The 27,220-nt window shown below is 45.8% G+C and overlaps 1 protein-coding gene across 6 annotated transcripts in view; it reads right to left on the reverse strand.

Annotated features, from left to right (window-relative positions):
* Window positions 1-27,220, reverse strand: part of LOC139582885 (protein enabled homolog) — a 170,633-nt gene that overhangs the window by 71,857 nt on the left and 71,556 nt on the right. Inside the window, exon 1 of one of the 6 annotated variants that reach the window (XM_071413309.1) lies at window positions 23,809-24,023. The exons of 1 other annotated variant lie outside the window; for it this stretch is intronic. In XM_071413309.1, the coding sequence (XP_071269410.1) occupies window positions 23,809-23,822 (14 nt within the window). In that variant the 5' untranslated portion in view covers window positions 23,823-24,023. Of the gene's footprint in view, window positions 1-10,779; window positions 10,885-23,594; window positions 23,774-23,808; window positions 24,024-27,220 lie in introns of those variants that run through there. 4 more of the 6 variants (XM_071413307.1, XM_071413312.1, XM_071413313.1 and 1 more) reach the window with 4 other exon arrangements.

Consider the following 27,220-nt stretch of genomic DNA (forward strand, 5'->3'; position numbering starts at 1 on the left):
ACCCGTCAGCAACAGCTGTGGCTGAAATAGCCGAATCCACTAATTTGAAGGGGTGTCCACATACTTTTGTATATATATAGAGCATATCAGGGTGAGTGTGCAATATACATGGACAGTTTACCTGCAGAAGGGAAACCATTCAGCCTAGGCCTAGTATTTAACAGTCTTGGTAACTACACACACCACCACACTCCTGCATCACCACAAGGGCTCTGGTCACAACTAATGCACTATATAGGCTGTAGTAGTGGGTGTCATTTGAGACTTGGCCAACTCTGTTACCGACCAGCAGAACAAAACAATTAGGCCAAGGCCCTGTCAGGCAGTAAATTATTCACCAACATCCTTCACCCTCCCTCCCACTCCATAGCAACTACTCCAACAGGAGGAGACAGACAGGAGAGAGAGGGGCAGAATGTGAAGAGAGAGAGGCAAAGAGAAAGAAAGACGGAGCAGAAAAATTGTGAGAGAGAGCGAAAAAGAGAGAGGGTAGAGGCCCTGGGGAAGGGAATAGAAGAGAGCCATGGGATATTGTGTGTGTGTGTGTGTGTGTGTGTGTGTGTGTGCGTGCGTGCGTGCGTGCGTGCGTGCGTGCGAGTGAGTACCGCCACATAACCTCTCTCAGGTGAGTGTGTGTCAGCAGGGGAGAAGGGAGTGTTGTTCAACAACATTAAACCATGCAGGGGAAAGCCTGTTTTCCACTTTCTTCTTTGAAAGAGGCTTGAAACATGCATCTCCCCTCCACAGCGTTGATACATCAGACTCAATTTCATCTGGCGGTCGTTTCCTGATTATTGATCTCTAGTCAGACCGGGGATGGCAGAGAAACCTGAGACTTTTGTGGAATTGCTCTCGAAGGTAGAAAACAAGAGAATAAGACCGGAATTGCAAAGCTGGCTAAACACGAACAGGCCCTAGGCCTAGAGGGAGGCGCAGAGCACCCAGACTTGATGTGGGAAGCGGATGCTATGGAATGGAAGAACAGTGGAGGGTCTCTTACTCAGCAGTACCTTTGTCATCTCACTCCCTCTGCAAGGGAGAACCCAACCCACGCCTCACTGTCAGCACCCATCAGCATACAGCAGTATAACAAATGAACTATGCCCTGCCAAACAGACAGAGCCATGAAGGTCAACAGCCTCTCTCTTCAAAGGAAAACAACCATGAACACAAAGCAACCTCTTGCTCACTGAGACAAGCATCACTCCATCTACGACATGATGACCCATGAAAGCAGGGTAGGCATAATAACAGCTATGGTTACTGGCTATACATTAAAAGGTAATTGCAACAAGCAAATTGCTTTGTCAACAACAGGGAACCTGAGTCTCAGCACAAATTACTCTTTAAGACCACTCACAAATGTTTTGTTTTTTATCGAAAAAACAGCAACTAAAGCGCATTATATTCGTGGCGGCGCTAGAAGATGACCTATGCTCTTTCATCCGAGAAAATTATCATTCCATTTTTGCTTTCCATTAGCTACCGTATGACTATCTTCAGACCTGAATTGCTTTAGCCAGGCAGAGGCAGTTCTATATCTGCCTGGCTGCTGTAGTCTGTCTGTAGTGACAGAGCACCAATGACCTGCCAAGAGACCTGAACCCACTTATCCCAATACACAGCTAGCTTCCTAGTCTCACACACACACAAGACAGTCATCTTCCCAGTGTGAACACACCTGACACTACACCTTAACATGCTCCTAATTGACTCAAATAGAAACCCTACAGTCTTTAGTAGAAAAGAACTGGTGAATAACACATACCGGTGACATGGAATAGTAAAAGACATGGTCAAAATCAGTTCTATTCTCACGTCGACCACGAACTAGGGCATAATATACAATGCAAATTAATGGAGAAGAACAATGGAAATAAAACACTCATTTATTCATGGGCTACTGCTCTACTCAGTACTCAAATACATTTGATAACCAAGCACATATTACAAAATTCCCTTGTTCCACATTTCCACCGGTTTCCTTGTTTCACGGGACTCTTGTAGGAGACGTGTAATGAAGTATAGTGCTCTCGTCTAAACCACCAGAGAGAATCTGGAACCTAACTAAGGCCTTTGGCTCTGATCCACCACCACTTTCCAACTGAAACCCAGAGGAATCCAACCCCAAACCAAGTGTCCAAGGCAGGGGGAACATGCCTTCTAGTGCATTCTCAGCCCGCCGAGTGAGCTTGAGGAAGCAACATGGCATTGTTGGTGGACTGCCCTTCCCCATAAAAATCAGCGGTCTGATCAGAGGTTGCTCATTACCCCTTAATTACCCCTTCATTTTCACTTCTTTAGCCTCAAAATCTGCACAGTCATCTAAGCAATGGCTGCCATTGGCTGACCACCCTCCCAAACACATATGGGTTGAGTAATGCGTGTTAGTGTACCACGGCTTACTGTTGTCATAACACAGAGACTGAGAGACCCCAACAGGCTCTTCGCATCACTGTGAAGCTAATGGGAATCAGAAGAATGGCTGTAAAGCAAATGTAAAGGAAAGAAGCTAGCTTCTCAATGGGGGTTGTTGTGGAGTCCTGCCTACCTAGTAGATGTGTAGCTAGCTGTGTAGGAAAACAAAGTGAAAGGACAGTGGCCTGTCTCTCTCTCACTCTCTCTCTCTCGTATCGTGTTGCCTTAATGCTAAGTTGAGTAGACCCAGACTCCCTCATTATAGTCCTGATCCCATTCAGAGCCTCTCTTCTCCCCATTAGTTCCTCTCAGTCTGCTCTCAGTACACCTATACAGCTGCCTCTGGGCTCTCTTCAGGCTCTCTGAAGGACAAGGTAGTAGAGTACTCCACTCTGAGTACCACTAACACCATCCCCTTATACACAGTAAAAAAACACACACACACACACACACACACACACACACACACACACACACACACAAGTACAGTGCAGTACAGGACACACACACCACAGGACACACACATTTAGACGTGTATAAACACACATGAAGCTGTACCGTTGAGCTGGTGGAATTGGAACAGGTATAGCAGAGGGTTTCTATCCCTTCATTAATGCTAATGTCTCTCTATCAAAATATAACATCAAAGGGCTTGGCTGTGAGAGAGCAGGCAGCTAGCGCCTCTTGACGTCAGAGCCAGCAGAGCTGTGAGAAGCGCTCCAGGGACTAGCTAGGCCTGCTTATGCAATACAGCGCCTGCCTTCTATACCCCTACCAAAGAATATATGGCAAATGGATCACCGCTCTGATTGTTATTGCTAAGAACAGGAAAGCAAATCCTTTTTGAAGGAACACTCCAATATTTAGGTTTGTAAAAGGCTCCAAATCATTATTTTCTTCAACACAGTCGAATGAACAGAACCCATGGAGGTTCGTCAGCAGACAGACATCACTTCCTCCACCGCTTCCTCTGTCCCCTGTAGGCGCAACACCAAAGAGAGGCCTTGGTCGACGGCTGTGTATTTTCCACATGGCCACAGAGAGAGCAGAGGAAATCCTGATCTGTAAAATTGTGTACTTGCATGCAGTGGTTAGGATTTAACAAACAGGAATGTTGGCATAGGTATCTGTCCGCAGTTTTAATGCCATGGCTATTGTTGGCTTTAATAAGAGGCTGAACTAGGCTCTACACTCATAGTCTGGGCAGAGGCCAGTTTCCAAGCTGAAAAAGAGGACAAACCCTGTAAAATCTAAACAAAACAAAGTAAGACAAAGAAACACGAAGGACAGTGTTTTTCCCCCACAACTAATGTTGAGGCTCTGAGTAGATTTCGATAGAACATGTTTGTTTTGGGCTTTGACTCAGCTCTAAGACAGAAGAGAATGGAATTCCCATGGTGTCTGCTCTGACTCACAGAGGATGCTGGGGACCACATCTATGTGGCTCCTGTGGCTGGATGAGAGGACCAGGGTTGAGGGCTGGGTGGCTGTTCATGGAACAGTGATGGGAGACAGGCGCATCCGGCTCCAACCCATCCACAGAACACTCAACACTGGGGCAGATTTACTGCCCACTGCAGACAGAGATAGTAAGGGCGTAGTAGCATCCATAAATAAACACAGGGAGGCTGTACAACCCGACTAGCCGCTAACTAGAAACAATCAGATAAGTAGTCAAAGTACCTCAGTCATCTAATGAGGGCTCATTTACCTGGAGAGGGTCTAATGAAACACACCAGGGGGATTTATCATCTCCACAGTGAACCAATGCAATATTGATGTGTCAGTTCAGCATTCTGCCTGACGTGATGACATGTAAACCACATGTCAGTGAGGGGAAACAAGAGCCTTCTTCCAGCCAGCCAGTCCATCTGTAAGGCATTAGGGGAAGGAAAAGGATGGAGGGGAGGCCGACAGGCAGTCGTAGACATATTGAGGGTCTGGCTCAAAGTTAGGGCTGAAGACTTCAACTGGACGCAGAAAGTCCAGTAGAGTCTGAATGAGGACTCCTACGGGACACACCGACGCATACAGTGCATTCGGAAAGTATTCAGACTCCTTCCTTTTTCCACATTTTGTTACGTTACAGCCTTATTCTAAAATTGATTAAATTAATTTAATCACACAATACACACAATACCCTGTAATGACAAAGCGAAAAAAGGTTTTTAGAATTGTTTGCAAATTCATTACAAATAAAAACAGAAATACCTTATTTGCATAAGTATTCAGACCCTTTGCTATGAGACTCGAAATTGAGCTCAGGTGCATCCTGTTTCCATTGATCATCCTTGAGATGTTTTTACCTGTGGTAAATTCAATTGATTGGACATGATTTGTAAAGGATTTGTAAAGGCACACACAGTTGACAGTTCATGTCAGAGCAAAAACCAAGCCATGAGTTCGAAGGAATTGTCCATAGAGCTCCGAGACAGGATAGTGTCGAAGCACAGATCTGGGGAAGGGTACCAAAAATTGTCTGCGGCATTGATGGTCCCCAAGAACACAGTGGCCTCCATCATGTTTAAATGGAAGACGTTTGGAACCACCAACACTCTTCCTAGAGCTGGCTGTCCGGCAATCGGGGAACAAGGGCCTTGGTCAGGGAGGTGACCAAGAACCCGTTGGTCACTCTGCCAGAGCTCCAGATTTCCTCTGTGGAGATGGGAGAACCTTCCAGAAGGACAACCATCTCTGCAGCACTCCACCAAATCCGGCCTTTATGGTAGAGCGGCCAGACGGAAGTCACTCCTCAGTAAAAGGCACGACTGAGAAACAAGATTCTCTGGTCTGAGGAAACCTGGCACCATCCCTACGGTGAAGCATGGTGGTGGCAGCATCCCCATACCCATCATGCTGTGGGGATGTTTTTCAGTGGCAGGGACTGGGAGACTAGTCAGGATTGAGGCAAAGATGAACGGAACAAAAAGTACAGAGAGATCCTTAATGAAAACCTGCTCCAGAGCGCTCAGGACCTCAGACTGGGGAAAAGGTTCACCTTTCAACAGGACAATGACCCTAAGCAAACAGCCAAAACAACACAGGAGTGGCTTCGGGACAAGTCTCTGAATGTCCTTGAGTCGCCCAGCCAGAGTCTGTACTTCAACTCGATCTGTCATCGCTGGAGACCTGAAAATAGCTGTGCAGCAACGCTCCCCATCCAACCTGACAGTGCTTGAGAGGATCTGCAGAGAAGAATGGGAGAAACTCTCCAAATACAGGTGTGCCAAGCTTGTAGTGTCATACCCAAGAAGACTCGAGGCAGTAATTGCTGCCAAAGGTGCTTCAACAAAGTACTGAGTAAAGGGTCTGAATACTTATCTAAATGTGATATTTAATTTACACTTAAAAAAAATAAAAAAATAAAAATCTAAACCTGTTTTTGCATTGCCATTATGGGGTATTGTGTGTAGATTGATGAGGAGAAAAAATGTTAATTCATTTTAGAATAAGGCTGTAATGTAACAAAATGTGGAAAAAGTCTGAACACTTTCCCAATGCACGGTAGATAGTAGACAAACACCACTGGGGCTAGCCTAGAACGCTTTGATCCACCAACGGCTGGTTGCCAAGATATAACCCAGAAAGTGCAAACGCATACACACCGCAGCTGGAGTGTGCAGCAGCACAGCACACCTCCCCACATGGGCATTCAGTGCAACAGAGTGAGAATGCCAGTACAGTACTAGTCCCCACTTTGCCTTACAACCAGCCCCTCTCACCGGCTAGTGTCAATCACACAGGAGTGAGGAGGAGCAGAAGCTCAGAGCTAGCCTGACACCAGAGTACTGCTGGCTAGAGATGGAACAAAACTTTAGCCTTACAACTCATCAAGGGTTGCAGATAGTGAACTGTTCCATTTAGAGAGCTCTTCCTTCAACAGATCACAGAATGTGGCGCAATTGTTTGCTCAGCAAACATCCACAGAGGTAGTTTATACACCCCTCCGGTTCACCACTTTAGCCGAAGTCCAGGACGGCTACAAACCTGGAGCAGACAATACTCTAGATTTTTCACACCATATAGTAGAAGAGCAGAAGGGAAGCGGTGAGAAATGCCACTGCTGAAAACTCAGTGATGATTGAGGTGCCAGAAGCCTGCTGGTCCTCAAACTGTTAGAGGCCCATTGTAGGTGGAGGTGTTGCGTTTCAGAGCCTTAACATAATGTTGTGTTTCTATCTGAGATGTACCCCAGTGTTTAACCCAAAAGGCTCAGACTTGTATTTTTCCATCTACGCGGGCCGGCACGCCTGTCTCACTGGACCATGGCTCCGGGTGGACCTGCTCTGACTTGGGCCAATGCCGGGCCACTGGTGCTTTTCAGTGGCATTTACATAACAATGTCTGTGAACTTCAACACCTTCTCACAAAGCAACAGTGTTGATGCAGAGGTTGTTAATTCTGCTCCCCCCAAGTCTTTAGAGTCCCACTCTAGAGCTCACATTGACATAAAACAGTGGTGACACACAGGTGTGGGGTAAGTCTTAGTAAAGTCCCAGTCAGGTGGAGGTGTTCCACTCGGCTAGAAGTAGGACCAACAGAACCTGGCCTCTGCTGAGAAACATATGGGACATTCAATATCAAGGCTAACGCCAGCAGGCTAATCACGGAAACATCGTGCCCTCTCCCTCCGCTTCGGCTTGTATACAACTTAAGACACCCGAGTGACGATGTCATCAATAAGGAATCAATTTGCTTCGCGAAACGGTTTCTCGATAGTCTGCCCCCATCTGTATGTGCTCTAGCAAACATGTCTGGCATGACAACAGTCAGTGGCAGATCGTTATAAGAGTTGGCTAGACAACATAGCGATCTGTAGCCAGGATCGTTTCTAGCAGGAGCATTGGAGCACTTTGTGGTCTTGTTAGCCGTGTATGCACCGTCAGTCCCAGTGTAAGAAAGAAATACCATGAATACACTACATTTTTTGGAACTGACTAAATAATGTAACAGAAATAGAAAGAAAAGCCTTGGTCAACAGGAGTAGCATTACTCAACAGTAGATTCAGGAGTTTAAGTCCAAGCTGTTGCCTTAAAATGGTTCAAATTTGTACTGACAACTTTGACTGGTCCCTAAAAGACAAGGGTGTGTGTGTGTGTGTGTGTGTGTGTGTGTGTGTGTGTGTGTGTGTGTGTGTGTGTGTGTGTGTGTGTGTGTGTGTGTGTGTGTGTGTGTGTGTGTGTGTGTGTGTGTGTGTGTGTGTGTGTGTGTGTGTGTGTGTGTGTGTGTGTGTGTGTGCCTACGCATGTGTGTTGCTCTCCATCCCCTCCACAGCATGTCCGAGTGCAGGGGGAACATTCCCAGTGGAAAGAGAGAGCAGAAAATAAATTCCTTTTCATTCCCATAATATCCCCCTCTGAGTTTTCACTGCACGCCCCTCAATCTCTCCATGTGAAACTAGTAACGAGGAAGACTGAGGGGGGAAGACTATGCGTGATAAATGTCAGTTCCTCATCGTCTAATTGCATGTTGTAGAAATATGTAGTGAGTCCCCTCCCTCAGCCCTGCTACACTAGTCACAATCCTTCATTGACATTTCCTCCAGTCTTTTAATAGGCTGAGAGAAACTACAGCCACCGCCTTAGCAACACTGTGTGAATGTGGGTGGGTTTTTAATGTGGATCCCTGGCTGCTTCCACATCGCTGTGAGAGTGAGACACTCCTAGACTAAACCATTAATCTCTCACTATTTCACTCACTCACTCACTCACTCACTCACTCACTCACTCACTCACTCACACATACATACACACATACACACACACACACACATGATAAATATCAGACAGGAGGGACTGACCTATTGCCTTTGTGTGTGTGACGGTGTGTATGTGTGTCACTATGTCCACGGGTGGGGAGGGAGAGTGAAGAATCGAGAGAATGTAAAAAAAAATCTGTTACCACGCGAAGTGAGTAAGACTTATGGCCACAGCCTGGACTCTTGTCATTACACAATGCAGTCTGATTATCCTCCACGACAGCCATACACAGGCAGCCCACTCCTCCCCACCACCAACCCAACCCTACCCAACCCAGTACAGCACAGAGGGAGCTGACAGCTTAAAAATACACAACACTCACTGCCATGAGTCATCCATAACACCAGCAGATTTGGTGGGAAGAGAGGGATAGACAAAGATGGAAAGGGAGAGATAGCGAGAGCCAGTGTTCATTCATGCTGCTCACTAGGCAGGACAATGTGAGGCATGATCACTGTAAAAACAGGCGGGCGGGCCCCTTAGGTGATCTCTTCGAGCTGGCATGCTGGGGCCACAGCTCCAGTAGATGGGCTGTGTTGACGAGCCAGGGGAGGCAGCTCTTAGTCGACTGGCACACAGACAGGAACACACTCTAAAAAAGGGACAGTTGGGAGGCGACTGACTGAGCGCTAATACCTTTAAAACGATGACTTTGTGGGCTGTTCACACTAGGGCTCATGCAGTAGAGGCGAGCGCAAAGTACTTGGGCACAATTAACATGTGAAATGTAGCTCAGCTGGAAAACAGGAGGCCTTTGCTTGCTCTCAGGAGATAAGTGGAAATGGGACTCAACTTTATTCTCTTCTGTGAAGCCTCGTTCTGAACATGTGATATTCTCGGTGCATGTGATGGAATCTTCAGGCCAGATGACAAGAGTCAGTACCTTCTCTTGTTCATCTGAGCAAGCTTGTTGAGTGGTACCTCAACACTTACAACACAGAGCAACACTGGATTCTAGTAACTGCGTAAGGCCCAAGGAAGCTAGTCAAATTCAACTGGACCTTTTCAGGGAAAAAACATCATGTGAAGAACACTGAAAACATCCCTGTGGATTCAGTTCCACCCTAATGAAGCCATTCACCATAGGACCCAGAGGAGCAGTAGATTACTGGGGTCCTTCCCTGGTGTGATCAACAGGTAGACACGGCTCTCATTGGCTGTAATTGGTCTGACCTTCGACAGCACCATGCTAACGAGCACCAGAAAGACCCCCTGGGGAGTGGCGGAGGAAACACTGTGTAGTTCTGGGGTTCTAAATACCAGAAAGGGACTAGTGGTGAGGCGTGGGAGAGACATCCTAATCCATTGTTGTCATACCAAAACTGTCCTCCTCTGCGTTCACCAGGTGTGAAGGAATCATAACTCAAATCACAAAGCAAAGAACGACCCAAACAGGTTCCACATCAACGGAATGAGACAAAATGATGACAGAGACAATGCAAAGAGAAACATGTCATCATACAGGAGGTGTTTGAGGGGAAACTTAGTTTGCATGCTGCCACAACCCTCCGGAAGCGTTGACCTTGTGAGCACACTGCTAGCTTGTGTGAGTGACAGCAGCAGCACTGTGTTTGTGAACAGGCCAACGTCATCAGGTGTTTACAGGGTGGCTGGCGGGGCGGTGAGAAAGTAGCAGGTGAGTGCTAACTGGGACCAGTTCCTCTTCTGGAGTTTTTTTACTGGATGAGACCTATGCGGCACTGTGAGCTGCTATTCAGCCAGTCACAGAAAGGGATTCATATGGACGACAGCAATCGATCTCCCATCACCCCCTGGGCTAACAGAGCAGGCCCTGTTGGGCTGCATGGGAACTGGCTGGGAACTACTGGTTTTCATTAGGGTTGACTGGCCAAGTTGTTTGTTGTTGTTGTTACTAAACATGGGACTTAGAAAGCTAGACTCTTTCCTAACACATCAATCCACAGTGGAACCTTCAAATGAAAGGGAGAGAACGCTGGTGAGGCCTGAAAAATGTTACCTGAAAACATGCCTCAAGTGACATTCCCAAATGTATATGCCTAGTTAAAAACGAGGATTTTGTGTCAGTGCACATTGGACTGACATGTGAATAAACTGATAGAAATATTTGGTGAGGATCCTCCTTTGCTTAACATGATGTTTATGGCTTGCTTAATGTTCCGGCGGGCCACACGAAGTAGAGTACATTTCCACTGCTCCTTAGGGAGCTATGCAGCAGAATGATACAATGAACAGAGAAACAGCAGCATCTGAGAACCACTCATTGTAACAGTAACAACATCCGCGTCAAAAAAGATATCTAACATCATACCAGGGGAATAATGCCACAATAGACATTAACGGCCCAAACTCTTTCTTCACCTATATCTCTGTCATACATCAAGGCTTCATGTGAAGCCACTCCTGTCTAACCCATCAAGATGTGTTCAAGACACCAAAAGCCACCAAGAGGCTCTGCTTGGCTTGAATATGCAACAGTTGCTTTGATGAGGAAGACAAGACTGACAGGCACCAGGCACATTCTGTACTGAGAGACAACCCATCAAAGATCCAACGCAGAGGAGGGATCTAGTACTATATTAGACTATACAGTACAGCAGGCAGGCAGGCTACAGTACCTACCGGTAGATGTCCATTTTGGAAGACAAGACGCATGTTCTTTCATTGAGGATGAAGCTGGAAGCCTTGCAGTGTGTGGAGGTGTGGAGCTGCATGGTTCTCCCCCAGGCCCCCCTCCACCCCCCCCCCTCCACGCTCCCCAAGACTCAGTGCCCAACGGTCGCTACTGCTGCCAGACGCTCTGTGGTGCAGTCCGTCCCTCCGTCCACCTTCCGCTCTACCACCCTCTCTGATTCATGTTGATGCCCACTTCTTAAAAAGGCATCAGTGAGTCATGATGAAGCCATGGATAGGTGCTGCAAGTCAGCCAGTCAACCAGCCAGTCAGTGATGCTGCTCCATGCTAGTCTAGCGTTGTGATGTGAACGGCTGCTGATGCTGAATCCGGCTTTTCACAGTGGTAGAGGGGTAACCTGGCAACAGGCGCTCTCCTCTCCATCCCTCGCAGGCAGCCAGTTGTTAAGGGAAGATCACGTTTGGAGAAGATGAAATCACTATACACACACACACACACACACACACACACACACACACTGGGGCGCAGTTCAGCAGAGCTTTCTTCTCCTCCCCCCTCTCTCTCTCTCTCTCTCTCTCTCTCTCTATCCCAACCCAGTCTTTCCTCTCTCATCTGCGTCTCCCTCCAGAATATACTCATCATAATAACCAGACAGAATTAGCTGTGTTTCGTAGCGTCTTAACGAGACTGAACCAGGCGTTGTCATGACACGTTTGACAGGAGAAATTCTCCCTTCCTGCAGGTGATAATGATTATAAAACTACAAAGCTAAGGAGGAGCTGTTGTCTGAAAATGAATGCACATGACCAGAATCATCTGTGTTAAAGGCTTATGTAACATGTCTGCATGGAGGCTACAGTATAGAAAGAACACTAAGGATAAGGCATTGCTCCTGGGGTCGGGAAACTGGCCTTTCTCTGCACGTCAACACACACCCTTGAGCTAACGTTCTTCCACACACAACCTTCAGCCAACAACATTCATCTGGACACACACACACACACACACACACACACACACACACACACACACACACACACACACTTCTCCTCCTGTAGGCCATCATTGTAAATAAGAATTTGTTCTTAACTGACTTGCCTAGTTAAATAAATGTTACATACTGGCTCCTCCGTGTTTGTTATAAGCAGTCTGTCAGCACGGTGAGATAGGACAGGATTAACCATGTCATAGCACCTACAACAGGGGGGATATTTTTAACCCTGGCTGATAAAACCATAGAATCCTACCACTTGCTCACGTCCCCTTAACAGCTTGAGGTCAAAGTTGTCTTTAACCACAGACTTAGGATCAGTTTACCAGACCCATAATCATAATCTTATTCTAACCATTAGAGGGGTGAAAAATATCTGGCCCTGAATCAGTGGTTTGAAGACAACGTCTACCAACTCCAAAGATTCTACTTCCCCCTTCCATAAGGCCCCAGGAGGTCTGACAGAACAGATGCATTCTGGTCATGGCGTGAGGCGAGGGTGGGCGGCAGAGAGAGGAGGGATTCCAGACCTCACCGCATGTGAAGCGGCTGTTGGTTCGCCATGGGAACGGGAGTGAGTGATAAGTCAGCTGCAGGATAAGGACCCAGTCGGTCACAGGACAGAGCAGGGCTGTCCCAGCAGATGCACAGTCATTAATCAGGACCCCAGTCACCCCTGCACCCATAAACACTGCTGTTAATCTGGGTGTTGATTGGGCATTTCCATTTCCAGAAACATTTCCATACCTCGTCTATGAGACTCATCTCACTATAGATCAGTGGTTCTCAATCCTGGTCCCAGGGACCCAAAGGGGTGCGCATTTTTGTTTTTGCCCTTGCACTACACACCTGATTCAAATTATCAAAGCCTTTTGATGAGTTGATCATTTGAATCAGGTGTGTAGTGCAAGGGAAAAAACAAAGATGTGCACCCCTTTGGGTCCCTGGGACCAGGATTGAGAACCACTGATCTATAGATGACTAAATCACTGAGCAGCACAGAGTGCGTTTACATGCTAAACAAAAAATGACAGTGAATTGTGACAATATTGTCCACCTCGGTTTCTGTTTCCTCATGGGGACAGTATAAAACCCTGGTTGAGAAGAAATACATCTGCCCTGGGAATTCATTTCAAATATGGATAAAAGCACTTACATGAGAGCTATTGGTCACACGTTCAGCAACCTGCAAAGTCAAGAATTGTCAAAACACTGGTCTCACATTAAGAGCTGTACGGTTCAAATAGGGCCTGCACTCACAAAGGAGTACCAAACATGTACTGACAACAGACACTTTTACTGTCACAGAATGCCAAAAAAAACAGAGCGCAGATGTTCTATAAATGAACCGCAACATGAACCGCAACACACATATGTTTGGTACCCCAACCACCACAGCCATAAACTGACAGCAGGAAGTGGTATTCACCTGTGTAATGCCAAGCCCCTAAAGCTAAGCAAGCCAGGCCGACCATATGTGAGAAGGAGTTCTGCCTTCTCCCACCCCTGCCTCCCCTCACTCCCCCACCGCCTCTCGGGAGCACACATGGTGCGAGGGAGGGGGGTGTGAGACTCCTCTGTGCCAACCTCCTGGGTATGTGATGGTATTTTGAGTTTAATGCCACAACAGGTGGCTGGGGCATGCTTGGCAGGTGACTCAGTCAAAGCCATATATCTCTCTACAGCCGAGAAAGAAAGAGAGAGCGAGAGAGAGAAGAGATAGTGAAGAATAGGAATAGAGAGAGATAGTAAGAGAAAGGGGGGAAAAAGGAGGGAGATGTAGAGAGAGATAAGACCACTCAAGGAGGCATGAATGATTCAGTTCTTCACTTCTAGAGCCTGGAGCTAAGATGCCAGACCGAGAGAGAGAGAGAGCGAAAGAAAGAAATAAAGAAAGAGGCGAGAGACTGACGTGAGAGAGAGAGAGAGAGAAGCGAATGAGAACAGGAAGAGAGAGGAAGAGAGAGAAAGAGCGAAAGAAAGACAGAGGCAAAAAAAAGTGTCGAGAGAGATAAGACCACTATCAAGGAGGCATGAATGATTCAGTTTTTCACTTCTACAGCCTGCAGCTAAGACGCAGCCACAATGCCAGACAGTCAGAAGAGCTGAAATTGAACATTATATTCACCTTGGGATTCAGGGCCTGAAACAGTGATGGAGTATTAAGATGTTCCTCCTTCCTTGACCTTACAAGAGTCACGAAGAAGATGGTTTTCCTCACTAAAAGCGCAAACAAATGAGTGTTTTTCCATTGGTCATGTTCACAATAATCACAGCGATTTAGGCCCCAGTACCTCACAGATAGGGGGAAGGCATAGCTAAACACATTCAGACAAGCATGACATCACTGACAGGAACCAATTGTTCAGTAAAATGAATGGCGCAAGCAGCTTAGGACAACAACATCATAGATCTTCCTGGATGTTAAGTAAAGAATCCTGAAGGGACTTTGAGGAGGCTCTTATTCCCAGAAGCACCAATACCATGCAGGCGGCAGATGATCACATGACCTACTTCAGCGTTATCACTTTGTGGGAGAGACTTGACGAGGAGCCATTCATCACTCAACTGTACAGGACCCCCGACACCTTGCTTAGATCACCTCCACCCTTTCCAGATGCGCGCCATGACATCCGAATGCCCGGAAATCAATACCCCTTTAAAGGAACCCTTCAACCCTATCCCACTGAAGGGACATACATCAGGACTGACATACCAGTATCCCCTATGTCTTCCCTGCTATCTGTCCAGCATCTGAGCATGTCTGGATGAAAGCTGAGAAACTAAGAGTAGAATGAGTAATCAAGCAGTAAGTCAGTACTTTTTTGCCCACGGGGTGGGAAAAGGGTCACGGCTGAGTTTGACCAGTGACAGGCAACCGAGGCTGTTCACAAGGAAATGTACAACAGAGACGGAAAGGCAGGGAAACTACAGAGTGCTGAATAAATGTGTCTTTTGTTGCTAAACTAAGGACGACACCCAGCTGCCCAAATGCTCTTCTCGTTCACTTGTGTTTTCTCTGCACAGACAAGCCAAGTCAGTCGCTGTTCAGATCACACTGTTAAAAACAGTCATGTGTGGCAGTGCTACCGAGCCTTGTGGGACCCCGGCCTGAATAACAAAACAGATTGGGAAGAAAAAGGGTGATAAAAAGAGTGAATCAGAAAAGTGTTAGGCAATTCTCCAGTCGTTTGCCTTTAACTTTGCCACTTCGCTAGGCAACGCAATGCACTGCATCATGGCATCACTGACTTCAAAGCGCCGGGACTATTAATTATATATCAGATGAGATGCGCCAGGTGTACAGGGGCCTTAGGAGATCAGATCAACATCTCGGCTGCACTTTAAGAATTCACGACCAAGAGGAAGAAACATTTAGATGAGGAAAAGATGGAGGGAAGGAGGGAGCAAGGGAAGGAGGAGAAGGGGGTCTTGTGTTACAGTACAGACAGCTGTTAAACATTACTGGGTTAGTGGGCACGCTGGTGGCGAACGTAGCCCTGCTGCAGTGTAACATCAGACCCCAGGCCCCCCTGAAGCTCCCCTGAAGCCTAGGCCTCCCGGACACTGAGAAGAGACTATATGGAGGAGACTATATTGAGCTTCAGCATCAATCAAATCAGCAGAGTAAATCACTATGAAGGCTAGAGCCTGACGCCTACACTGTCACCTCACTACAGGACATCATAACCAGAGTGAGAAGGGAGGGAGAGAAGAAGAGAGTCCGGAGACAGGAGCAAAAAAAAAAGAAGTTAGAAAGGACGACAGAAAAAGACAGTAAGCATGAGAACATTCATGATATCAAGAGTGATCAGAAAGAGCACGGTGGGGAAAGTGAAAGAGAGAAGGAGTTGAGAGGTAAAGACAGAGATAGATCAATATTGAGTGGTGAGAGTAAGAGAGTTGAGGTAGAAGTTCTGCCAAGGCTGGGTTTTAAAAGGAGTTCGCCAAGCTGGGTTAGCGACACCGTTCAAAGTATTAGGGCGGTCACAGGCCCAGACAGAGGTAATGGATAACCAACACATGGAAAAGAGTCCCTGCTCCACCAGATGCCTTTAACAGCTCTGCAGACAGTTGTGCTGCAACGGTTTTACATTTACATGTCAAACAGAGGTATGTCGGAGGTATGTTTTCCAAAAATGTGTCTGGTGACTGCATCTTGGGCGACTGGTGGAAATCGAAGCTGCATTTTGATGAGCTATAGTGTTATCAAATGGTTTAGGATCCTCATCACAGATGGTGTTTTTTTGGGTATAAAGCGTAGGCTTACAGTATGCAAAGACTTTCCTTGGTGGGCTGCTCTGTTTCCAAACACCTAAACGAGAAGGTGACATGTTTCTGGCATCCAGCTCAGTAGAGAGACGGGATCATAACAAGTCACCATGAGGGATATGACATAAGTAAAACTCAACTTGGATCAGCGTGAGGGGCAACTCCCACAAACACTGACAGATACTAAACACGAGGATAAATATAAAAAAGTCCAAACAAGACAAAAATCAATTCAATTAAAAAATAAATTAAAAAATAATTAAAAAATCAACACATTTTCTTATACCGATCAAAGGATGGAGGATGCAGATGGGACTGCACACAAAAGGGTAGGTTATTCATCACCAGCAGAACTGGACTGTGATGATCGGTAGATACACTATGTGACTAGAAGTATGTGGACACCTGCCCGTCGAACATCTCATTCCAAAATCATGGGCATTAATATGGAGTTGGTCCCCCTTTGCTGCTATAACAGCCTCCACTCTTCTGGGAAGGCTTTCCACTAGATGTTGGAACAATGCTGCAGGGACTTGCTTCCATTAGTGAGGTCGCACTGATGTTGAACGATTAGGCCTGGCTCGCAGTCGGCGTTCATCCCAAAGGTGTTCCAAGGGGTTGAGGTCAGGGCTCTGTGCAGGCCAGTTCTTCCACACCAATCTCGACAAACCATTTCTGTATGGACCTCGCTTTGTGCACGGAGGCATTGTCATGCTGAAACATGAAAGTACCTTCCCCAAACTGTTGCCCCAAAGATGGAAGCATAGAATCGTCTAGAATGCCATAGTATGCTGTAGGGTTAAGATTTCCTTTCACTGGAACTATGGGGGCTAGCCCAAACCATGAAAAACAGACATCTCCAGGCATCCGCCAAACCCAGATTTGTCCGTCGGGCTGCCAGATGGTGAAGCGTGATTAATCACTCCAGAGAACGCGTTTCCACTGCTCTAGAGTCCAAAGGCGGCTAGCTTATTTTGCTGACGTTGCTTCCAGAGGCAGTTAGGAACACAATAACATGTTTCGCAACAAAGGACAGACGATTTTTACGAGCTATGCGCTTCGACACTCGGCGGTCCTCTTCTGTGAACTTGTGTGGCCTACCACTTCGCTGCTTAGCCGTTATTGCTCCTAGTCGTTTCCACTTCACAATAACAGCACTTATTTTACATTTACATTACATTTAAGTCATTTAGCAGACGCTCTTATCCAGAGCGACTTACAAATTGGTGCATTCACCTTATGATATCCAGTGGAACAACCACTTTACAATAGTGCATCTAACTCTTTTAAGGGGGGGGGGTTAGAAGGATTACTTTATCCTATCCTAGGTATTCCTTAAAGAGGTGGGGTTTCAGGTGTCTCCGGAAGGTGGTGATTGACTCCGCTGACCTGGCGTCGTGAGGGAGTTTGTTCCACCATTGGGGTGCCAGAGCAGCGAACAGTTTTGACTGGGCTGAGCGGGAACTGTACTTCCTCAGAGGTAGGGAGGCGAGCAGGCCAGAGGTGGATGAACGCAGTGCCCTTGTTTGGGTGTAGGGCCTGATCAGAGCCTGAAGGTACGGAGGTGCCGTTCCCCTCACAGCTCCGTAGGCAAGCACCATGGTCTTGTAGCGGATGCGAGCTTCAACTGGAAGCCAGTGGAGAGAGCGGAGGAGCGGGGTGACGTGAGAGAACTTGGGAAAGTTGAACACCAGACGGGCTGCGGCGTTCTGGATGAGTTGTAGGGGTTTAATGGCACAGGCAGGGAGCCCAGCCAACAGCGAGTTGCAGTAATCCAGACGGGAGATGACAAGTGCCTGGATTAGGACCTGCGCCGCTTCCTGCGTGAGGCAGGGTCGTACTCTGCGAATGTTGTAGAGCATGAACCTACAGGAACGGGTCACCGCCTTGATGTTAGTTGAGAACGACAGGGTGTTGTCCAGGATCACGCCAAGGTTCTTAGCACTCTGGGAGGAGGACACAATGGAGTTGTCAACCGTGATGGCGAGATCATGGAACGGGCAGTCCTTCCCCGGGAGGAAGAGCAGCTCCGTCTTGCCGAGGTTCAGCTTGAGGTGGTGATCCGTCATCCACACTGATATGTCTGCCAGACATGCAGAGATGCGATTCACCACCTGGTTATCAGAGGGGGGAAAGGAGAAGATTAATTGTGTGTCGTCTGCATAGCAATGATAGGAGAGACCATAGTTAACTTATACTTATAACTTATAGTTGACCGGGGCAGCTCTAGCAGGGCAGAAATGTTAGAAAGGTGGCATCCTATGACGGTGCCAAGTTGAACGTCACTGCGCTCTTCACTAAGACAATTTTCTGCTCATTTTTGTCTATGGAGATTGTATGGCTGTGTGCTTGATTTTATGCACCTGTCAGCAACGGGTGTGGCTGAAATAGCCGAATGTACTAATTTGAAGGGGTGTTCACCTACTTAATATATATATATATATATATATATATATATATATATATATATATATATATATATATATATATATATATAGTCCCAGTCAAAAGTTTGGACACACCTACTCATTCAAGGGTTTTTCTTTATTTTTACTATTTTCTACATTGTAGAATACTAGTGAAGACGTCAAAACTATGAAATAACACACATGGAATCATGTAGTAAACAAAAAAGTGTTTATAATTTTAGATTCTTCAAAGTAGCCACCCTTTGCCTTGATGACAGCTTTGCACACGCTTGGCATTCTCTCAACTAGCTTCAGTTGGAATACTTTTCCAACAGTCTTGAATTAGTTCCCACATATGCTGAGAACTTGCTGGCTGCTTTTCCTTCACTCTGCGGTCCAACTCATCCCAAACCATCTCAATTGGGTTGAGGTCAGGTTATTGTGGAGACCTGGTTATTCGATGCAGCAATCCATCACTCTCCTTCTTGGTCAAATAGCCCTTACAAAGCCTGGATGTGTGTTGGGTCATTGTCCTGTTGGAAAACAAATGATAGCGAGACTAATTGCAAAGCAGATGGGATGGCGTATTGCTGCAGAATGCTGTGGTAGCTATGCTGGTTAAGTTTGCCTTGAATTCTAAATAAATCACTGACAGTGTCACCAGCAAAGCACCATCACATCTCCTCCTCCATGCTTCACGGTGGGAACTACACATTCACCTACTCCGCGTCTTACAAAGACACGGCAGTTGGAACCAAAAATCTGGACCACCGGTCTAATGTCCATTGCTCGTGTTTCTTGGCTCAAGCAAGTGTCTTCGTCTTATTGGTGTCCTTTAGTAGTGTTTTCTTTGTAGCAATTTGACCATGAAGACCTGATTCACGCAGTCTCCTCTGAACAGTTTATGTTAAGATGTGTCTGTTACTTGAACTCTGTGAAGCATTTATTTGGGCTGCAATTTCTGAGGCTAAAAACTAATGAACGTATTCTCTGCAGCAGAGATAACTCTGGGTCTTCCTTTCCTGTGTTGGTCCTCATGAGAGCCAGTTTCATCATAGCGCTTGATTTCTTTTGCGACTGCATTTGAAGAAACTTACAAAGTTCTTGAGAAATTCTTCTGGATTGACTGACCTTCATGTGTTAAAGTAATGGACAGTCGTTTGTCTTTGCTTACTTGAGCTGTTCTTGCCAAAATATGGACTTGGTCTTTCACCAAATAGGGCTATCTTCTGTATACCAACCCTACCTTGTCACAACAACTGATTGGCTCCAACGCATTAAGAAGGAAAGAAATTCCACAAATGAACTTTTAACAAGGCACACCTGTTAATTAAAATGCATTCCAGGTGACTACCTCATGAAACTGGATGAGAGAAAGCCAAAAGTGTGCAAAGCTGTCATAAAGGCAAAGAGTGGCTACTTTGAAGAATCTATTTTGATTTGTTTCACACTTTTTTGGTTACTACATGATTCCATGTGTTGTTTCATAGTTTTGATGTCTTCACTATTTAGGAAATAGTCCAAATAAATAAAAACTCTGGAATGATTAGGTGTGTCCAAACTTTTGAATGGTCCTGTAGGTGTACATCAATTACACTCTGTCATCAATCTGCTTTAATGATAAAATGAGGCCTTTGGAAAAAGAGACAATGGGGGCAGCATTCAGACAGACAACAGGACATCTGTCATAGCCTGGGCACATATAGTTGATTATGCAGACTGAGTTCCAGCCTTTGACCTAAAGGAACAGGAAGCAGTCTTTGACCTAAAGGAACAGGAAGCAGTCTTTGACCTAAAGGAACAGGAAGCAGCCTTTGACCTAAAGGAACAGGAAGCAGCCTTTGACCTAAAGGAACAGGAAGCAGTCTTTGTCCTAAAGGAACAGGAAGCAGTCTTTGTCCTAAAGGAACAGGAAGCAGTCTTTGTCCTTTCACACATTTCCCCCAGGGACCTTTGAGACAAATAATATTCTCTGGATCAATGACAACAAATGCTGAAAAAGTAGTAAGAAATTGCACAAATCTGTTGAACGGGCGTGGTGTGCTATAAAGAGTCTCTCTCATTTCAGCAATAACTTTCTTCATTTCTGACAAGGCCGCCCCACAGAGACAGATCTGCATAGTAACGTCGTTTATTCATTAAACTTTATTTTTCTTCAGCCAAAGCTTGTTTAACGCAGCGACTTTGGTGTGAGCATCTCCGAGCTAGGCCAATCCAGAGTGATGTAACCTAATGGGTATGTCTCGACTCTCGTCTCTTGCCAACATTGATGCAAGGTGACAGCTATGTACACAGGTGTGTCACCCAACAGAACCCGCTATTGCCAACGGGCTAGCTCTGCTACCTGTGTATGGGAACTGTCAGAATGATGATGGTGGTGAGGAAACCTCACCTGATGTGAAGAGAAGGCTCAGTTTTAATGCCCTAGCTACATAACCTTGTCCCCAGGCTAATTGCTAGAGAGCTGGCTGGTGGACAGGACTACTACCTTATCCCACATCTCTAGTGCTAATGTTTAGCTCAATATCTAACTCCTGATGTTGTTCTATTGGAATCCTCTCCAGCCCCAGTCTGATCAATATTGTCATTGTTGCTAGGTACCGTTGTCATAAGCCAGAGACTGCTTTGAAACAAGTGCCTGTGGGGGAAAAAAACAACCAAAGTTCTCACTATGGTGTGGCCATGAAGAGATAAACAATTATCGAGATGCAAGAAGAAAAACGACCATGCCGAACAAGTTCATAAACAACTCAACCAGGAATAAAACACCCAATAAAAATATGTCTTGAGAAAATGGCTCAACCAGTCACTCAAGAACAAGAAGTTGACTGTCACACCGGTTCCATAAAACTATGCTGATCTATATACTTACTCTTGATGAAATGGACTCCCACCCTAACGCCATCTGTTCATGCCTTTAACATATGGCAACGTGTCCAATTTTCCGTAGCTGTATCTCCTCAGAGGCACCGGGGAGGGCTCTCTAAAGTGCAGCTGGTTAGGAAAATGACCATCGGGGGAGAGAGACAAAACACACAGCTACGGCAATTAAGTCAAATTGATTCCACAAACGCGGGGGAGGCTACAGCCACACGTCAGCAGCTGATAAACGTGTTCTGTAGAACAGCACACCACGAAAGACACTATACACATTATACCACGTCCCACTGTACACTACTGTAAAACACCTACATATAGAACACATGGCTGAACATACAGTACATATACATCAGTGGAGGCCTCTCAGAGGAGGAAGAGTATCATAAAAATATAAATAGTGAAACATTTTAAAAAGTTATCCTTTTTAGATAAAACTATACTAGATATATTAACATCACCAAATACTGTATTAAAACACACTGTTTTCCAATGAAGGTCTACAGTTGCATCAATAGAACTCTGCAGGGTAGCACCATTGTGTAGCCGGAGGACAGCTTCAGTCCTCTTCACTTTCACTTACTTAGCTAGCCAATGCAGCTAGTTAGTTTGGCCTACTCAAACATATGGCTCAAACAGAGGGATGCTATGTTACCTAACTGGCTACAGCTATCCACAAGTGAAGGGAAAAGGTGAGAGGAGGAAAGAGTGTACATGTGAGAAGGAATTCCACAACAAGCAAAATTATCATACTGTTTTTTAAAGTTTTTTTTAGGGGTGATCATACTGTATGATGATCAAATGATCATACTGTTTATATGTGGCTGCTATGAAAGTGAACTGTGTTTGCGTGTGATATGGGGTCTATTCATTCCGGCGATTCTGTTGAAAAAAAACAATCTTAAATGGAAGTGAACGGGACGAAACAGGGATAAACACACCTTAATTTGTTCGAGCGAGAAGACAAGTACATTAGAGTGTCTAGTTTGAGAAACAGACGCCTCTCACAAGTCCTCAACTGGCAGCTTCATTAAATAATACCCGCAAAACACCAGTCTCAACGTCAACAGTGAAGAGGCGACTTCGGGATGCTGGCCTTCTAGGCAGAGTTCCTCTGTCCAATGTCTGTGTTCTTTTGCCCATCTTAATATTTTATTTTTATTGGCCAGTCTGAGATATGGCTTTTTCTTTGCAACTCTGCCTAGAAGGCCAGCATCCCAGAGTCGCCTCCTCACTATTGACGTTGAGACGGGTGTTTTGCGGGAACTACCTAATGAAGCTGCCAGTTGAGGACTTGTGAGGTATCTGTTTCTCAAACTAGACACTCTAATGTACTTGTCCTCTTCCTCAGTTGTTCACCGGGGCCTCCCACTCCTCTTTCTATTCTGGTAAAAGCCAGTTTGCGCTGTTCTGTAAAGGGAGTAGTACACAGCGCTGTACGAGATCTTCAGTTTCTTGGAAATTTCTTGCATGGAATAGCCTTCATTTCTCAGAACAAGAATAGACTGACGAGTTTTAGAAGAAAGGTCTTTGTTTCTGGCCATTTTGAGCCTGTTATCTAACCCACAAATGCTGATGCTCCAGATACTCAACTAGTCTAAAGAAGGCCAATTTTATTGCTTCTTTAATCAGAACATCAGTTTTCAGCTGTGCTAACATAATTGCAAAAGGGTTTTCTAATGATCAATTAGCCTTTTAAAATTACAAACTTGGATTAGCTAACACAACGTGCCATTGGAACACAGGAGGGATGGTTGCTCATAATGGGCCTCCGTACACCTATGTAGATATTCCATTAATAATCAGCCGTTTCCAGCTCCAAAAGTCATTTACAACATTAACAATGTCTGATCAATTTGATGTTATTTTAAAGGACAATTGTTTTTGCTTTTCTTTCAAAAACAAGGACATTTCTAAGTGACCCCAAACTTTTGAACAGTAGTGTACATACATATTTACAGTACATACATGAACACTCATACACACCCCAGGGTAGGACTTAACTAAAAGGCTTTTTATGAACTCGTACTGAGTGTGCATCAATAAATATAGACCCACAGCAGTAAGCAGCTGAATGCTCCAGTCACTTCATCACAGGAGAAATACTATCCTGTAACTGGACATGAACTATATCTGAATGGATTCGAAGAGAACACGGTCTATTAATATGAGGTATTCTGCTGGTAGAAAGAAACCCCTATTAGACTAGGCTCTATTAATGAATCAGTACTGGGATGGAGAGTAGAGAGGCTCACCAGACAGCAGCTATGAAATCAGCACAGACAGACTCCGCTCTAATCCAAACTGGGAATAACGTAGTCACCGACTGGGTCAACTCTAGAGCCATCATAAAACAGAGACGTATGGAGGAAGAGGACTCAAAGGAAACCGTTTGCTAACATTACAAACCCACTACGTTCCCTTCCCACTCTTCCCCTGCTCGACAGAATCGCCACAGCAAGGACTTACGAGTCACGTGTCATGGCGGTGGAGGCAGCAACTGGTGTATCCAGCACCAACAACTGAGAAACGTCTGTCTGTCTGAGAGGGTCTGCCTTGGTCTGTGTCCTGCGAGGTCCAGAGAGGTGTCCAAAGAGCTGACTGACAGCACAGTGAGGCGACTGTGTAGACTAGAGGCTCCAACGGGCCTGCTGCCACTATGACCCCTCCTCCAGGGGGCTAAATCGGGCGCTCAGGCAGCCCCCCACAGAATGAATCCCTCACCCCAGGAATAAACATGCTGACTGAAAGGCGTCATGGGACGGTTTTGTCCAGGGGCTTTACTGAGCGAGAGCACCCCACCACCTGACCTCTCACCTCTCCGGGCTCCTCCCTTGCTCCAAACCCATTCCTACCCCCTGCCCAACAACCCTTTAGCACTCGCAGTACAGCGCTCTGATATGTTGGTCCGGTGAGCAAGGGGGACATTTTAGATATGACTGACGGACAAGCCAATGTATATTTGTCTGTAAAGCTGTATCACCACGGAGTATCAGTTTGGCCATACAGTATCACCCAACTCAGTCCAAGTCTCTAGCTAAATCAATGGAATCATGTGACATAATGATAGACCCTTGACTTCACAGAGAGATATGATATAGGTCTTATCATACAGCGTGTGAAGCACTGCCTCATCGTATTGATTCATCAGACTCCATTCTGAGGTGTTATAAAACAACATCTAGTCTTTTCCATCAAACTGTGATTTGGTAATTAAGAGAACGACATTCTGTCAATTCTGAAAAGTCAACCTAATTTAAATAGGAAATGTGGGTCAAGACTTTAGTGTGTTATATGTTAAGGATCAAAAGGTCAGAAGGTCCCTTTCCAGACCGCCAGGGCTAGGTGGAGTTTACAGGAACACTGGGGTCCTAAATCAGCACCCAAATATAATCCATACTCACTGAAACCTCAGCAGAGCAGGCCACTGGCCCCCCATCCCAAACCTTCACAACTATTGTAAGAGGATTAATTAATACTATGTCATTTGCTGACCCTCGGACTGCAGGAGCTGAAGAGATTGTGGCATCCTTGCCAGGGTAGGATGAAGTTGCCCTTAGACAGTGATCTAAGGGTAGATTTTGAGTCCGTCCGTACCCCACCCAACCAAACCGCCCTTGCCCGCCCTCTGGGACTTTCTCCTGTATCCATGGGGAAGATGGCACCACCGTGAGAGTGTACTGAAGAGAACAAGAGGAGAAACTGGCAACTGTGACTGAAACAAAAACCCACCAACACAATAAACAAGTCACTGTCTTAAGACAGCGATCATATATATCACTTCTTTATAGAAAGAGCTCTCTCCCTCCCCAGTTACCATTTTATCCTTATGGTCCATTGATCCTGTTTCTATGGTGACGTGGCCCTTTCATTCCAACGCAGGGAAATGGGACAGTGGATTTTCAGGATTAGGGAGACATCATTCTGCCTCTCAGACGCATTGTGTGTGTGTCCTTCTTTTGTCCTGGGTTAAAAACATCCTGCTCTGCTAAAAACACAGAATGAAGACCCGGTTCAGCCCAGGTCAGTAGTCTGGTGGGTTAGTACTAAACACGGCTCACTGTAGGCCAAGTCTCTTAACCTTGCAGAGGGAGGGAGGGCACAGGGCCTTGCATATCACCAGGATGACATCAAAAAAAAATATATATATATATATATACGAATATATATATACGACATTTCTTCCAAGGAACAGAATCGTGAATAAAAGTGATCTTTAGTGTTCTGGAAAATTACTTATTGTAAAAGCGGTTAATAACGTTATTTTATGTTCCAGGCTTTTCTTTCTAGTCCCCCCCGCCCCAAAAAAACGCAACAACGTGCCCATGCAAAGCCCTCACTCTGACACTCAGAAACATATTCCAGTGTCTGCCAGGCAAGCTGAAAATCTTTGCCAGTGTGTGCGCGGGCATGTTTACGCTACCAGCCACTCCCCCCTCCAAACCACAGGCTACTGTACTGATGTTACGAGCATAATTCAGAAGAGAGAGAGAGATTTTTTTTTATTAGCTAGAGAAGAATGGATTCACATTTCAGAGCTAGTAAAGGATGCTATAGGCCTAGTTAGCTAGCTCAAAGGACATTCGAAGTTCCTCCATAGAAGCCGCTCCTCCTATGTACAGTCGTGGCCAAAAGATTTGAGAATGACACAAATATACATTTTCACAAAGTCTGCTGCTTCGGTGTCTTTAGATATTTTTGTCAGATGTTACTATGGAATACTGAAGTATAATTACAAGCATTCCATAAGTGTCAAAGGCTTTTATTGACAATTACATGAAGTTGATGCAAAGAGTCAATATTTGCAGTGTTGACCCTTCTTTTTCAAGACCTCTCCAATCCGCCCTGGCATGCTGTCAATTAACTTCTGGGCCATATCCTGACTGATGGCAGCCCATTCTTGCTTAATCAATGCTTGGAGTTTGTGGGTTTTTGTTTGTCCACCCGCCTCTTGAGGATTGACCACAAGTTCTCAATGGGATTAAGGTCTGGGGAGTTTCCTGACCATGGACCCAAAATATCGATGTTTTGTTCCCCGAGCCACTTAGTTATCATTTTGCCTTATGGCAAGGTGCTCCATCATGCTGGAAAAGGCATTGTTCGTCACCAAACTGTTCCTGGATGGTTGGGAGAAGTTGCTCTCGGAGGATGTGTTGGTACCATTCTTTATTCATGGCTGTGTTCTTAGGCAAAATTGTGAGTGAGCCCACTCCCTTGGCTGAGAAGCAACCTCACACATGAGTGGTCTCAGGACGCTTTACTGTTGGCATGACACAGGACTGATGGTAGCGCTCACCTTGTCTTCTCCGGACAAGCTTTTTTCCGGATGACCCAAACAATCGGAAGAGATTCATCAGAGAAAATAACTTTACCCCAGTCCTCAATAGTCCAATCCCTGTACCTTTTGCAGAATATCAGTCTGTCCCTGATGTTTTTCATGGAGAGAAGTGGCTTCTTTGCTGCCCTTCTTGACACCAGGCCATCCTCCAAAAGTCTTTGCCTCACTGTGCGTGCAGATGCACTCACACCTGCCTGCTGCCATTGAGCAAGCTCTGTACTGGTGGTGCCCCGATCCCGCAGCTGAATCAACTTTAGGAGACGGTCCTGGCGCTTGTTGGACTTTCTTCGGCTCCCTGAAGCGTTCTTCACCACAGTTGAACTGCTCTCCTTGAAATTCTTGATGATCCAATAAATGGTTGAGTTAGGTGCAATCTTACTGGCAGCAATATCCTTGCCTGTGAATCCCTTTTTGTGCAAAGCAATGATGACGGCATGTGTTTCGTTGCAGGTAACCATGGTGGACAGAGGAAGAACAATGATTCCAAGCACCACCCTCCTTTTGAAGCTTTCAGTCTGTTATTCGAACTCAATCAGCATGATA

This window comes from Salvelinus alpinus, chromosome 8, assembly GCF_045679555.1.
Source record: "Salvelinus alpinus chromosome 8, SLU_Salpinus.1, whole genome shotgun sequence".
In the NCBI taxonomy this organism is placed as follows: domain Eukaryota; kingdom Metazoa; phylum Chordata; class Actinopteri; order Salmoniformes; family Salmonidae; genus Salvelinus; species Salvelinus alpinus.